Genomic DNA, 14327 nt, shown 5'->3' with positions numbered 1-14327 from the left:
GATAGGAAAATCTTGATGAAAGAAGGACAAAGTCTAACTGGTATGACTTGGTCATTTGTGATGCTGAAAGTCCAAAGTCATCTGTCCTATCATGGGTTATGTCTCAATCATAATTGTCCAGATAAGCACATCTTTCATCAGAGGTGACTCAGCATTAATTATCCTCTTTACTATATGCCTGTACCAGTCAATTGCAGCACCTTTCCTACACCTTCCCCTTCCCTTATCTAAGATCAGCAAATTCAGCACTGTTTGGCAATTGTTAGCATAGCTGAATTCCCTACAATCAAATATCATAATTTGGTCACCATTGATCAGAAATCTAATGGTTAATGGTATATAATATCTCTCTAAACCTTTCCAAATTCAATCTCTTGAAACCCATCCAAATCTGTTAAATATGGTAATTGTCCCTGCCTCTACCACTTCCTTGAGCAGCATGTTCCATATACCCGCCCCACATTAACTTGAGCAATTGTTTCCTGCATCAGGCTGTACGTGAACTGGCGGTTTCTACGAGGTATTGAGGCCCAGTTTCTGGCTCTGCAGAAAGGATTCAATGAGGTGATCCCACAGCATTTGCTGAAAACATTTGATGAGAAGGAGTTGGAGGTGAGTTTTTGTCATGGTACATGATATCCATTTGTTCTGCATTGGTTTTTCACACTTGGTATCTATTTCATTGCCATGAGAAAGTGCCCAGTTTACTGATTCAGAGTGAAAATGGTAACCACTCTGAATATTCGCACTTGCCCAGCTTGTGCAAATATGAATCTTTCTGTTCCTTTGTTCATATTTTCACCCTCTAACAGCCCCTATAATAACACAATAATTAATTGGATGCCCTTTCCACTTTATCCAGATGACAGCTGTGGTCTCATCTTATCCATCGTTCCCACACTCTGCAACTTAAAACAAACTTATTTTCATTGTTTCCCCAGTTCGAACTGAAACGTTACCTCTGTTTCTCTCTCCTTGGATGCTGTCTGACCTGCTAAGTGACTTTGGCATTTTCAGTTTTTATTTAAAATTTTCATCATCTGCAGCTTGTTTTTAATTTGAATTTAAATTTAAGAAGTACCAGATATTTTCAGTAGCTGGGAAACCATATGTAACGGTCTGGTGAGACGCACAGTGCTGCAGGAGGGCAGTCAGGCAGCATCTCTGGAGAACATTGGTAGGCAACGCATCGGATCAGAACTCTTTTTCAGACTCGAGAAGAACGTCTGAAGAAATGTTCCGACCTGAAAAGCTAACTCAGCGTTCTCTAGAGATGCTGCCTAGCCTGCTGGGTTAGTCCAGCACTTTGTGTCTTTTTTGGTGAACCAGTATCTGCAGTTCCTTGTCTCCACTGTGTAACTAAGTTCATTTGCTCTTTATTGACTTTTCCAGCTAATTATCTGTGGCCTTGGAAAGATTGATATCATCGACTGGAAATCAAACACTAGGTTAAAACACTGTACGCCAGATAGCAATATTGTTAAGTGGTTTTGGAAGGCAGTGGAGTCTTTCGATGAGGAAAGACGAGCCCGATTACTGCAGTTTGTCACAGGATCCTCCCGAGTGCCTCTACAAGGTTTCAAAGCGTTGCAAGGTGAGCCCTGGGTATTACAAAACATTGAGCATTTCTCTCTCCCTGCGTGTCAGAGGGCAAGTGGGGCTGGGAAAAGGTATATCAGCATCTCAATGTTATTTTGTGATGAAATGTGTGCTAAGATTACTTTACAGGTAACTCTGAGTAACTGATACTTTACCATCTTATGATTACAACAGGTGCAGCAGGTCCAAGGCTTTTTACCATTCACCAGATCGATGCCAGCCCTAACAACCTCCCCAAAGCACATACCTGGTAGATCACGTTTTTATTTAGTTTGTTTAATAGTACCATTACAAGTTTTTTTAAAAAGTGGGAAGAGGAAATGAAAAAAACTTGGTTAATTAAATGAATCAGTGGAACATAATGACAAAGATAGTATCTTGACAGAGTCCATCCACTCTATTAAATTTGTACTACACTTGCAGAATTAATGGGTTGGCGGATCTGCCAGTAATAATGTTATGTCATCGTGTAGCTCTCTCTCACTGGTTCCCTGAATTGAGCAGACTGTGGTGTCATGCATGGAGAGAGAATTACACCAGAATTTGCACTTAGAGCTGTTAATAAATGAAAAGATGGATCAGGGACCTGATACAAATAGTAAGGGGATGGAATTAAAATAGTTCATGGGTACTTTGTCACAGGTGATACAGTGATATTCTTTTTTTTAATACATTTCAATAAAATCATACCATGCATAGTACGATCATATATAATTACAAGAGTGCAACGATTGTCATGTAAGAAATAGTAGATACCTTCTGAGGCGGTACACAGAGTCGTCACGCTTCCACCGCTATCTTGTAGTCCTGTCAAATAGCGTTGTACACAATTATGTCAGACTATTGAGGTGTTGCAGCTATGACACAAAGCATTTCCCGTGATAACGCATTTTCTTTGTCTCTTTCTTCCCTAGCTTTAATAGAATTGACATTCCTCCTTATGAGAACTATGAAAAACTCTATGAGAAGCTGCTAACGGCAATTGAAGAGACTTGTGGGTTTGCTGTGGAATGACATCCTCGTGAACCGTGGGACTTCCATATGCACCTGTCAGTGAGGGCTTTCTCCTGCCGAGGTTCCAGCAGTGCTTGGAATATGCAGGATGTCTTTCCCTTACTCAGCAAGGGGAAAGTAAGAGGGAATGGATGATTAGGGAACATTGAAGAAACCAGTCACCTGACATTCGCCATGAAACTTTCAGCTGCTAAACCAATACCTGAAAAATTAAAAGACTGCTGGCTTTTTATGTTTTGAACAGTTAGCAGAATCCTTGATAGCATTTCTGATTTAAAAGACTACTACAGAAAGTACTATTTAGGCATCAGTCTTAATCCCATTCACTCCTTGCTAATTATTAATAGCCCCATGCATCATGTTATAGACTGCAGCATTCGGTACAACAAGCTATTGTTGAGCTGACTTGACATGCCATAACATCACCTTTCTCCTACCTTCATTTGGGTCCGAGGCATCAAAATGATCAACAGAACTGAGCTTTTGTAGACAATATTCAAAATGGATTCTCAAATGGAAAATTGCCGAAATCATCTTGTTTTAAGAAATATTCTTCCTGGTGTGTTCCAGATTTGGATCGTCTATTAATCCAGTTTTTAATATATATTTATAATATATATATATTATATACATAAAGTCATCACAGAAGCCCCCTCAGCCATAACCACATGTCCCCAGTACTTCCAGACGACGAGGAGGGATTTTTTATGAATTGTATATCACCAACCAGCATTGCTAACTGAAGTTTCTTTAATCAAATTTCTTTATTATTGCATCAGTTATTTACGTGACGTAAGGGATAAATACTTTATTGTATATTAGAAGTGGCAACGCTCTACAAGGTGGACTTACGTTGGTTTTTATGCTCCCAGAATTGTTGCAAAGTAAAGGGTATGAATTACATTCCACTTTATTAGTTAAAACGGGGCTGAGGTGAACATTCTAGTATAGCCAGCAGCAATTATTAAAATATAACATTGCAGAGCATTGTCCTCAGTTATGTCTTTCTATCCATAAGATGAATTATGACCTTATATTAAATTGAGATAGCTGAGAACCGCTGATTGACCTTTAAGGAGTTTGAATTCAATGTATGATTTTTATTTGTAATTTTAATGATAGGAAATGTTCTACGGATCCTTTACATTCATGTGAGTTTTAATATATTTATAACTTGTTGACATTCTTGTCGAATGATAGTATTTCTGTAATGGGAGCACCTGTTGATAAAGCAACCTTATTTGTTTTACCCTGCACTGCTGCCTATCAGTTGAAAGAGCATCATCCGACAGGAAAGTATCTTGAAATGGTGCTTTGTACAGTTTTGGGTGAGGCGTGATATATAAATCTGAGGCTAATACTGTGATGATTTCAACTTTTAAGTTAATCGTATTTTAACTTTTTAAACCACTTTTTGCACATCTTAGGATTTTAGTTCTGTTCGGTCTGTTGACCCCCATCCCATTCCCTCCCTCCTCATTCTAAAATAACAGGATGACAGCTGACATCCCATTAATATAAGAGTTCCCAGTTGACACTTAAAACTGTCTCATCCTAATAAGTGCTCGGTGCACACACACAGTCTCTTATTTTTCATGATCTATTTCAAAACAATACATAACACTATGCCTAAGCTTATCAATGGCGGATTTAAAATGAGCTGCATACATAGAAGTAAAAGCCAAAGTTGGCAGTGTTGCTCTTATAATAAAACGCATGCTTCATCATACAGCTGACAGCATCCAGCATGCTCCCCTCACTTCACAGACCTGAAATATGCTGTAAAAATCGAATGATACAATAAAGCAGACAGGAGCAGTTCACTGTATGTAACACGTCAGTTAATAGAATATTGTCTACCAGTTGTTAAAATCTTTTTTTATATATAGATGTAATTAGTTTACAATTAATCCCTTAGCTTTACTTCCCAGTTCTTAAAACATCGTATTTTATTTTGTTTTAGATTTTTCTCATTTCCATTTTATTTGTATTTATTGCAGAGTGTTCTAGCATCGTTAACACATTGTATTTCACCCGCGCTGTTACATGGGCTTTAATAATTTTTAAAAAACAAATTAAACTGTGTGGAAACAAACTTTTATGTATGTACCCATGCAGAATGAGCAATAAAGTGTATGCTGTTTGCACACTCAGCATAAACAGTTCAATTTTATGTCTGCCTTCTGTAAGTTGTTCATTAAATCAATATTTTAAAACTGATATCCAACTTATGGGATGGTCCTGAAACACAATTCTTTCAATTTACCATTTTACCTTTAATTTAAACTAATTAGTAAGGCAACTAAATTAAAACAATACTTCCAGGATGCATCTAAAGCCCAAAGTGTGTTCACTGATTTTTGCCAGCATAGAGTTGAAAATGGTCTGCAGTTGATCTTGGTATTCGTGTTTTGTTTGCTACCAATGTTCACTTTTCTGTCAACTTTACAGGATCCATTCCTGAGTCGTGGATCTCTCCATATCTATTACAAACCCATAGAATTACAACTACAGTTAGAGTTATACTTCCTCCTACCTGTCTCCGGTAAAGACTCTGTTTCTGTTGAATCTGCTCTGACAATTCGACTTGCCGTACAAGTGCATCTGAAACGTTTGCCTTACTGATCCATTGCTTCCTCTCTGCCTAAGTGGGCAGAGCCCCTAACTAAATTTCAACTACTTTCTGCTGTGCTCCCCCCCCCCCCCCCCCTTTGTCCCGGGACAAAGCAAAGAAAGTTACCCCAGTCCTCTCCTTTCACCACAGCAATCTCCATATTCAACGGATCACCCGTTGTAATTTCTGTTACCTAAAACAAAATTACACCAACAAAATCGCATGCCCCTTCCCACCCCTTTACCCCTTTGAGCATTTTGATGGAACTGTTCCATTTGCAACTCCATGGTGCAGTGTTCTATCCACACCAATCCTGAGACCAGTGCAACAACAGATGCAATACCTGTCCTTTCACATCTTGCCATCTTCTAGGTAGTCTTTGCAGGTGAAGCTGCAATTTGCTTGCACTTGGAATCCAGTGTCCTGTAGTCAGTTGTTCACAATGTGGCTTCTTCTTTGTTGAAACAGAAAGCAGATTGGGTGAGCACTTTGTAGACTGAACACAGGGTGACCCTGTACCTCTGCTTTAATTTGCCATCACTGTGATCCCCTGCACTGCTACAAGAAGATCCAACTCAAGCTTGACTCTCTCTCTGTACATTACAGCCTCCTGGAATTAATATTGAATTCTCCAACTTCCAATTAACGTATTTTCTATATGTCAGAGCTGGGCATTTTTGCTGTGTTATCAGTCTGTGGTATTGTGAATGTAGATGAAATTCTGTTTTTTTTTTTGTTTATCCCCCTTTCCGTTAGCTCAATCTGATGTGCTATCTGGAGCAGATCACAGTTCCTTGTGATCCATTAACAACTTTTTCACTGCCCATGGATGCAGTCTGAGCTGCAGGATTTACCAGCATTTTTTGTCTCAGATTTCCAGCATCTGCAGTTTTTGTTTGTGTTTCGGACTCGTATCCCTGATTTTGAATGGGTTCCCAAACTTGATCACTGTCTACTACAGGGAGCAGATGTAATCTAAGGTGACAACACTCAAGAATTGTTCTGTAATCTCTAGGAAGTAAATCAACCTAGTGCTATTTGTTCATGGTGTATATATTTCCTTGAACATTATTTTTGGTGTAGATCAACAAAATCTTGTTTGATTGAAGTAGGTGATGGGAGTCTCTGTGAAAATCTTCGACCAGAGCTTGGCACCTAATGTCAGGTGAAGCAGGATCATCTTCGCCAGATGGAATTGGCTTTGTGACACATTATGTGATCTATTTTCTTATTTAGCTCTCAACGGCCTGGACCAGAGCACTCAATTGTTGCTGCTGACTCAATGATGCACCATTTAAGTGTCGGCTTATTGATCAATTGCAGATTACTGGATCTCATCAGAATAAAATGTAAGAAAATATAATTCCTAGGTAAGAAAAGTCATTTCAAAGCCATTACTATCATAGAAAATAATGTGGGGTCACAGTCAATATTCTTTCCAACCACTTTATGAAGATGGGGTTTCTTTAATCCACGTTGGAAATTGCATTAATTCTTCACAATGGAAATAATTAATTTTATAGAATTTAATATACAGGGAAGGAAAAAGCTATTCAATTAATCAAGGCAATTGACACTGGTGTTCAAATTGTTCATTAAACTGTGTCCTCAGATTATTGCTCATCCAATCTCTAGTTTAGTTGCTGAAAAAGTGTTAGCAATGATAGACACAAAGTTGAAGTAACTCAGTGGGACAGGCAGCATCTCTGGAGAGAAGGAATGGGTGACATTTTCGGTCGAGATCCTTCTGTCTCGATACGAAACATCACCCATTCCTTCTCTCCAGAGATGCTGCCTGTCCTGCTGAGTTACTCCAGCTTTTTCTGTCTATCTTCGGTTTAAACCACTGTAATTTAAATGTCTCTATTATATCACCTCTTATCCTCTGCTGTAAGGACAACAATTCAAGATTCTCCCCATAACTGAAATATCATCCTGGCACTCCAAGATCTTGACATACTTTGCAAAGTTTGGAGCTCCAGAAAGGTCACATTATTCTTTTGAGGCCTTAACAAATTGTTTATGAAAGTTTACGACAGCTTCCTTATTTTTGTACATTATGCCTCTATTTGTGAAGGCAAAATGTACTGCTTAGTGGCAGGTCCCAGTTTCCTTACGGTAAAATTATTCTTTCGGGTTTATTGCAAATATTGTCGATATTCCATGATGGACACTGAAATGATGTGTCAGTTTTTAAATTTCATTATCCCAATCAAATATTGATGGCAAATACAAAAACTGTCACAAATTGAATTATTTAATAATAGTCATTAAACTGTGTCCTCTAATTATTACTCATCGCATCTCTAGTTTAATCGCAGAAAAAGTGTTTATTTAATAATGGTACAGGTCCTCCCCAGGTTACAGCTGAACTCCCACCAGGCAGAAGATGCCTGCAGCAACCAGCAAATCCACCCTGCTGTTCTACCAAACGATCGTTCGTATACATGTGCTACACATACGCTGGACACTTGTAAACTGCTGAGGACATGTAGTTGCCACATAATTATGATTCTTCCCAGGAATTAGAATGACATTGATTTGCCCTAATGTATCAGTTGGTTAATTCGTATCTTTGTGGCTTTTTGCAACTTGTTCATTTGTTACTGTTTAGATTTTAGTTTTTCATCCAAATCGAAATGACCATTGTTAGCCTTTTTAATTCATAGCATTCCAGTACTGAATGATTAAATATTCAGATTTCAAATTTGACTCCCAATCACGTTTCCTTAAACATAAGGAACATAATCATTCATTATTTTTCACATAATTACAAAGAAATTATATGAAGCCATTCATTTAAGTATTCCTGTGCCTGAAAAATAAAAGTCTGAAGGGTCTTGACCCGGAACATCACCCATTCCTTCTCTCCAGAGATGCTGTCTGTCCCGCTGAGTAACTAGAGCATTTTGTGTCTACCTATGATTTAAACTAGCAGCTGCAGTTCTTTCCTACAAATAAAATAATTCATTGGTTTCTAAACATCGTTGACAAAAGCTCACAAGTAGCATCACATCAAAAAGTTGTTGATTTGATTTTGTTTTTTGCCTTCAACGAGAGGGAAAGAAGTTAAAGCATTTTACAGTCACTAAGTACTTGCAGCACAGATGCTAGTGTTTATATTTCACATGGTCCTTCTCTCGGTCAAGGTATCTTTCATTTATTTTCTCCCTGTGCTTATATGCCTTGGCACTGATGCCTGTGTTATTCTTTTTCCAGTTATTGCCTCTGGCAGCAAGTTCTACATTGTCACAAATCTCTGCTGAAAGAATTTTGCCTGAATTTCCGGTTAGATTTATTAATGACCACCTTGTATAAAGAGGCATGGTTCTCTTCACCACCGTAGAAACCTCTCAGGCTGTTTTGGCAAACATCCGTAATCATGGTCTGTTAGATTGCCACCCAGTTTTTCACTGAGAAAAGGGCCCCAATTGTTGATTCTTTTCTGATATGTGAAAGCCTACTCAGTTCTGACATCATTACATCTTTTTGCACCACCTTTGATGCCTTTATATTCTTTATGATATATCACCAAAATTGTTCATGCCATTTCGGTGCTAATATGCAAAGCTATAACGTAACAACTTATATTTGTCAGTGAAATTGGATCAATGAAGTGAACTAAGATGTGGCTGAAATAAATTAACAGATGATGCAATCTAAGCAAAGTTGTTAAATTAAAAGGAAATAAAAATATTGTCACAAGATTTTATGGAATAGGAGAAACGCCCTGTGCAAAAATTGAAGTGTTTAAAGGTGTGATGGCTCAGTATTAAAAAGCCAACCTGTGGCTAAATACAGGTGATGTTATACATAATCTTTGTACTAAGCACACTTTAGCCTAACTGTTTGACTGCCTCATTGTTGAAGTACAAAATGTTGGCAGTGTAACATTGCAGAGAGACGTGAGGTATTGTAACCTTTTCTGCTGAAAATGGGAAGCAGAGTCAGGATTGTGAAGAATTGACAGATGATACTGTTTCTGAGTGTTCAATATGATATTAATAAAAAGTTAGAAATGTAAGGAAATTCCACAAAGCAGAGATTAAGATTAAAATACAAAATTCTCCCTTCCGAACCTTGCTAAATCAGGATCTTCAAATATTTGAGAGAAAATGGTTGATGAATGGATCATATTAAGAGGGAGGATGAATGAGCAAAGGTGTGGAATTTAAGTGGGTGGAATGTGGAGGGAAAATATCTTTAAGGGGTTGAGGGACAGTGTGACTCATGAATGGAATTATTTTAAATGTAGAATTTTAATTTTGATATCTCTCACCACAGAAATTGTACTTAATGTTCAGATATAACGGCAACTAGTCTCTTGGTGGCTGTCTGACTCTGCACTGCTGGAAACAGTCCTTGAGATGGCTCTCAAACATCTTGGTAAAATTGGTTTGTTTGTTACATGAAGCTCGAGTTAATAAGATGCATTAATTTTAGGTTTTGCTGGGTGTAACAGGTTATAGGGTACAGAGTAGATTTTACAAGGATGTTGCCAAGGCTATAGTTATAGGGAAAGTAGGCTGGTTCTCTATTCCTTGGATCACAGGAGGATGAGGGGTGAACTTAATGAGGTGTATAAAATCATGAGAGGAATAGATCGGATAGATGCACAGAGTCTCTTGCCCAGAATAGGTGAATCAAGGACCAGAGGATAAATTTAAAGGGAAGGGGAAAAGTTTTAATAGGAATCGGAGGGGTAACTTCTTCACACAAGGGGTGCAAGCTGCCAGAGGAGGTAGTTAAGACAGGGATTATCCCAACATTTAAGAAAGTTAGACAGGTTTATGGATAGGACAAGTTTGCAGGGATATGGACCGAATGCGGGCAGGTGGGACTAATGTAGCTCGGAGATGTTGGCTGGTGTGGGCAAGTTGGGCCTAAGGGCCAATTTCCACACTGTATCACTCTATGCCAAAATCAAAACAATTTTGTCCTAGGTCCACTGATCTAGTGCTTATTAAAAAAATGCTCTCCAAAGTAATTCCCACATCCCATCCTTCATTAATTCCCTCCCAATAACACATTTACTGTTACACTTTAAATAGTTCTGCAGTTGCCAGTGCAGTGATTTGTTTGCAGATTATTTTGTTTTCCTCTACTGATTGGCAGTGCACAATATTTAATCAGATTTATTTTTAATTTCAGCAACTAGGATGCTGCTCTTTGTTAGGAAGTTAATCAAGGATGCCAACAGCACAGCAATAAAACATGTGAAGATCAGTATCATTAAGCCATCGAAACTATTTTCCAATGGTCACAGTGAAGGCTGTGATCACAACTCTTTCCTCTATCGAGTTCGTACAGCACCCCTTTGTCTGTGTAGACTTAGTTTTCACAATTTCACTTTGTTCCATCCAGGCTTGAAGCTGGTTTCTGAAGTATCCCAAACCACTACTTTCATTGGGGCAAGATGGTTGACCAGATACCTCAACTGACATCTGCTGTCATCTTCCGGAAGTGGCTGCGGCTCACCGGCAGTCTGTCTGTCTTTTTCTTTCTTTCTTTGTTTATTGTTAGCATTTAGATGTATGTAATGACTTATTTTTAGCTGTGTATATGTGGGGGGTGGGGGAAATCTTTTTAAAAAATCTCTTCCTCAACGGAGATGCGACCTTTTTCCATGTCGTATCTCCGTTCGCGCTACGGCCTAACACCGTGGAGTTGGCAGCCTCCAGCTGGGATCGACCTTGCAGGCTCCGGTCGCAGGGCCTGGACTTACCCTCTCCACCTTCGGAGGCTTCGGCCGCGGGCTCTGTAGACCGCAACATCGGGAGCTCGCAGGTCCCTGGCTGGCGACCGGCTTTCAGGAGCACCAGCCGTAGCAGCTTTGACCACCCCAAATCGTAAGGCTCGATCGACCCGTCTGCAGGACCTTCATCGCCCTGCTCGGCTCAGCCCTGGGACCTTCCATCGCCCGACGGGGGTTTCAAAAGTCAGGAGCCTCGATCGCCTCGAAGCAGCAGTTTGACTGCCTGACCGCGGGAAAAGAACAGAGGAGGAGATAAGACTTTTCTTTGCCTTCCATCACAGTGAGGGTGTGCCTGGAGGAATCACTGTGATGGTTGTCTGTGTTAAACTTATGTAATTGTGTGTCTTGTGCTCTTTATTGTTTATGACTGCATGGTAACGACAATTTCATTCAAATCTATTTTTGAATGACAATAAAAGCAATTTGATTTGATTTGATCTTCCCTCTCCAACAAATGGGTAACAATATCCCTGCTAGTATTCAACTAAAGCTGAACAGCTGTTGTCTGCCCAAATGTGAGGCAAGAGCTGACTCGGGCACACATGGGCATAGACAAAACATCTCAGCAGGTACCCTGTTAAAATTAAGACAAGGAACTGCAGATGCTGGAATCTTGGATAGAACACAAAGCGCTGGAGTACCATCTCTAAAAGACAGGGATAGGTGATGTTTCAGGTTGGGTCTCCTCAGACTGAAGGAGGGGGGTCTGACAAGAAAGGTCACCTTGCTCCAAATATGGCACCTGCCTCCATGACAGGTTACAGTAACATTTAATTAAAGCTGCTTTTTGTGTCCTTCAATAAAATCGCATGACAAATATTCTGATTAATATGTTGTAATCTAATTGATTTGAAAATGGTTATGGTGTGATTAGACAAAGTTGGACAAATCTGAATGGATGATTGGATAATAGTGAGTTTTTCAAACTGATGCACCTTGCTTGCCTCGATGCCTAGACCTGGAAAGTGGACTACCTTCAGATCACAGTAAACATTTACTTAGAAATATGGGCAGCAAAACAATTAAATAAATTAGTTTAATAAAACATGATCACATAGAAAAATTGTTAATGCAACTTTCAATAAGCTAGTCTAGTTATCCACTGTACAAGATAAATGTACAAAGTAATTTTTGGAGCTATGCAGTATTAGTGTCAAATGGAGATATTATGTAAACATCCATGTATGGATAACACCAGGGTCAAACAGGTAAAAGCATGGCTGAAATCCAGAGCAAAAAGATTTGAGCAATAATTCAGCATAGATCTTGGGAGAATTTCAATATTTATATTACACATCTGTGGAGCCAACATCGTACATAAAGTTCTCATGGTGAGTACAGCGGTAAACTTAGACGACCTGAAATTACCTGTTTCTATTTATATTTTAATTTGAGGGTTTGTTAAAAGAAAAGTAACAATTTAAATGGCAGAGTACACCATCTGACCCTGCTGTAGTTGAATGTACATCTGAGATATAGTTATTGTTGTGCTTTGATTAGTTCAGCCCTTTAAGAAAATACACAAGCACTCAGTCCATCGTGGCCAATGTTTACAGTGATGGAGTCTTGTTGTACTGGAATGACACCATCTGTAGTTGACGCTGAAGTCGCTCGGCCTCCAGTTCTCTGAAGTACTCATTGTCATCATCCCGGGTAATCATCTCCTGCAGTTCACGGATTTCTTTCTCCATCTTTGAACGTAGTTCATTCTTCAACTTTTGGAGTGCCTGCAAGGAATCCCACAAATGTTAGCAATGACAGTAATGTTCACCTGCAAAATCTCATTTCTGTGGGTAGAATATTAGTGATTAAAATCTCAAATCTTTGAATGTTTTAACTATGCTTCAATCCAAGAGAATGAAATATAATATCAATAACTATTCACACTATAAGTGAAATATATGCCAACCAAAAGTAGGTCTATTACAGCAAGCAAAAGTGGAGTAGCTCAGCAGCTGTGGAGGGGATGGGCAGGTGACATTTCACACTAAAAGGGTCCCAACTTGAAACATTGCCCGTCCCTCCCTCTGCAGATGCTGCCAGACCTGTGGCATTCTTCCAGCAGTTGTTTTGCTCACGAGTCCATCAACTGCAGTTCCTTGTCTATTATTGTGATGACTCCTTGCAGTGAAATACTGTACCAAAGGCCAAGTTTACTATTTGCAGATGCTAACTATTCTTTTCGCATCTATAGTTAAATTTCACAAGTCTTTGAAAGCTTTCACACTAAAGCTTAAACAATTTAATAAGAATCTGAGGAGTAACTTTTTCCACACAAAGGGTGGTGGGTGTATGGAACAAGCTGCCAGAGGAGGTAGTTGAGGCAGGGACTATTGCAACGTTTAAGAAACATTTGGACAGGTACATGGATAGGACAAGTTGAGAGATATGGACCAAATGCAGGCAGGTGGGACTAGTGTAGCTAGGACATGTTGGCCAGTGTGGGCAAGTTGGGCCGAAGGGCCTGTTTCCACACTATCACTCTATGGTTTAATAGGTTGCATAAACTGTCCCCCTCCATCTACTGTCCTGGCAACTGCAAAACAAAAGATTCAATTATACTTTGTCACATGCACCAGGTACAGTGAAATGATGTTTTGCATACAACCTGGTAAAATTATAACAGACCCAGTTAAACAGCATTTCCCTTTCTTAAATCAACTGACTGCTCATTCATGTTCCAAGTATTTTGATCACATCCTTTTTAATACATTCCATTGTTTACTATGACTAGATTGCTCCCTCCTTTCACATTTGCTCTCCTCTCTGCAGAGGACTGATGGGATTGTTTTGCTGAGAGCCAGCAAAAGACTGATAGCCAAATCCTGTGCCATGAAATCAGTACCTTATTTTGTGCCGTCTCTTGCATGTGAACTTTCTGCTGCTCTTGTGCCAGAGTCTCCGCCAACATTAAAAACTAGATTGAAAAAAAGATCTCCGTTAAATAAAGGAATTTTCAAATCGTGTTGTTAATGGCATGAAATACAATGATCTTTATCACATAACACTTCATTCTGCTTTTGTCAAGATATGTAGTAATACTGACTTCATGATGAAGGTTTCATTTGATACTCAAAATCTACCTGCAATTAGTGGCAAAAGGCAGAACAGGACCTAGGGCTGCACAGGATACACAAAGTACTTGGTAGGGAAAAAAACTACAGATGCTGGTTTAAATCAAAGGTAGACACAAAAATACTGGAGTAACTCAGCGGGTCAGGCAGCATCTCAGGAGAGAAGGAATGGATAACGTTTCAGGTGGAGACCCTTCTTCAGACTGACATCAGTCTGAAGAATGGTCTCGACCCAAAACGTCACCCATTCCTTCTCTCGCAAGATGCTGCC

At 39.3% G+C, this 14327-nt stretch overlaps 2 protein-coding genes across 2 annotated transcripts in view; one reads left to right on the top strand and one right to left on the bottom strand.

Moving 5' to 3' along the window:
• Positions 1-4786, top strand: part of smurf2 (SMAD specific E3 ubiquitin protein ligase 2) — a 142135-nt gene extending 137349 nt beyond the window's left edge. The window contains exons 17-20 of the mRNA XM_078401431.1: positions 492-612; positions 1393-1594; positions 1774-1849; positions 2514-4786. Of these exons, the coding sequence (XP_078257557.1) occupies positions 492-612; positions 1393-1594; positions 1774-1849; positions 2514-2613 (499 nt within the window). The 3' untranslated portion in view covers positions 2614-4786. The remainder of the gene's footprint in view (positions 1-491; positions 613-1392; positions 1595-1773; positions 1850-2513) is intronic.
• Positions 4787-12035: 7249 nt separating this feature from the next.
• The window catches only part of LOC144594961 (centrosomal protein of 95 kDa-like), a 47929-nt gene continuing 45637 nt past the window's right edge, over positions 12036-14327 (bottom strand). The window contains exons 21-22 of the mRNA XM_078401906.1: positions 13828-13899; positions 12036-12709 (exon numbers count right to left, since the gene is read on the bottom strand). Of these exons, the coding sequence (XP_078258032.1) occupies positions 12533-12709; positions 13828-13899 (249 nt within the window). The 3' untranslated portion in view covers positions 12036-12532. The remainder of the gene's footprint in view (positions 12710-13827; positions 13900-14327) is intronic.

The sequence above is a fragment of the Rhinoraja longicauda genome, chromosome 6, assembly GCF_053455715.1.
Source record: "Rhinoraja longicauda isolate Sanriku21f chromosome 6, sRhiLon1.1, whole genome shotgun sequence".
In the NCBI taxonomy this organism is placed as follows: domain Eukaryota; kingdom Metazoa; phylum Chordata; class Chondrichthyes; order Rajiformes; family Arhynchobatidae; genus Rhinoraja; species Rhinoraja longicauda.
This window is presented reverse-complemented; position numbering and strand designations above follow the sequence as displayed.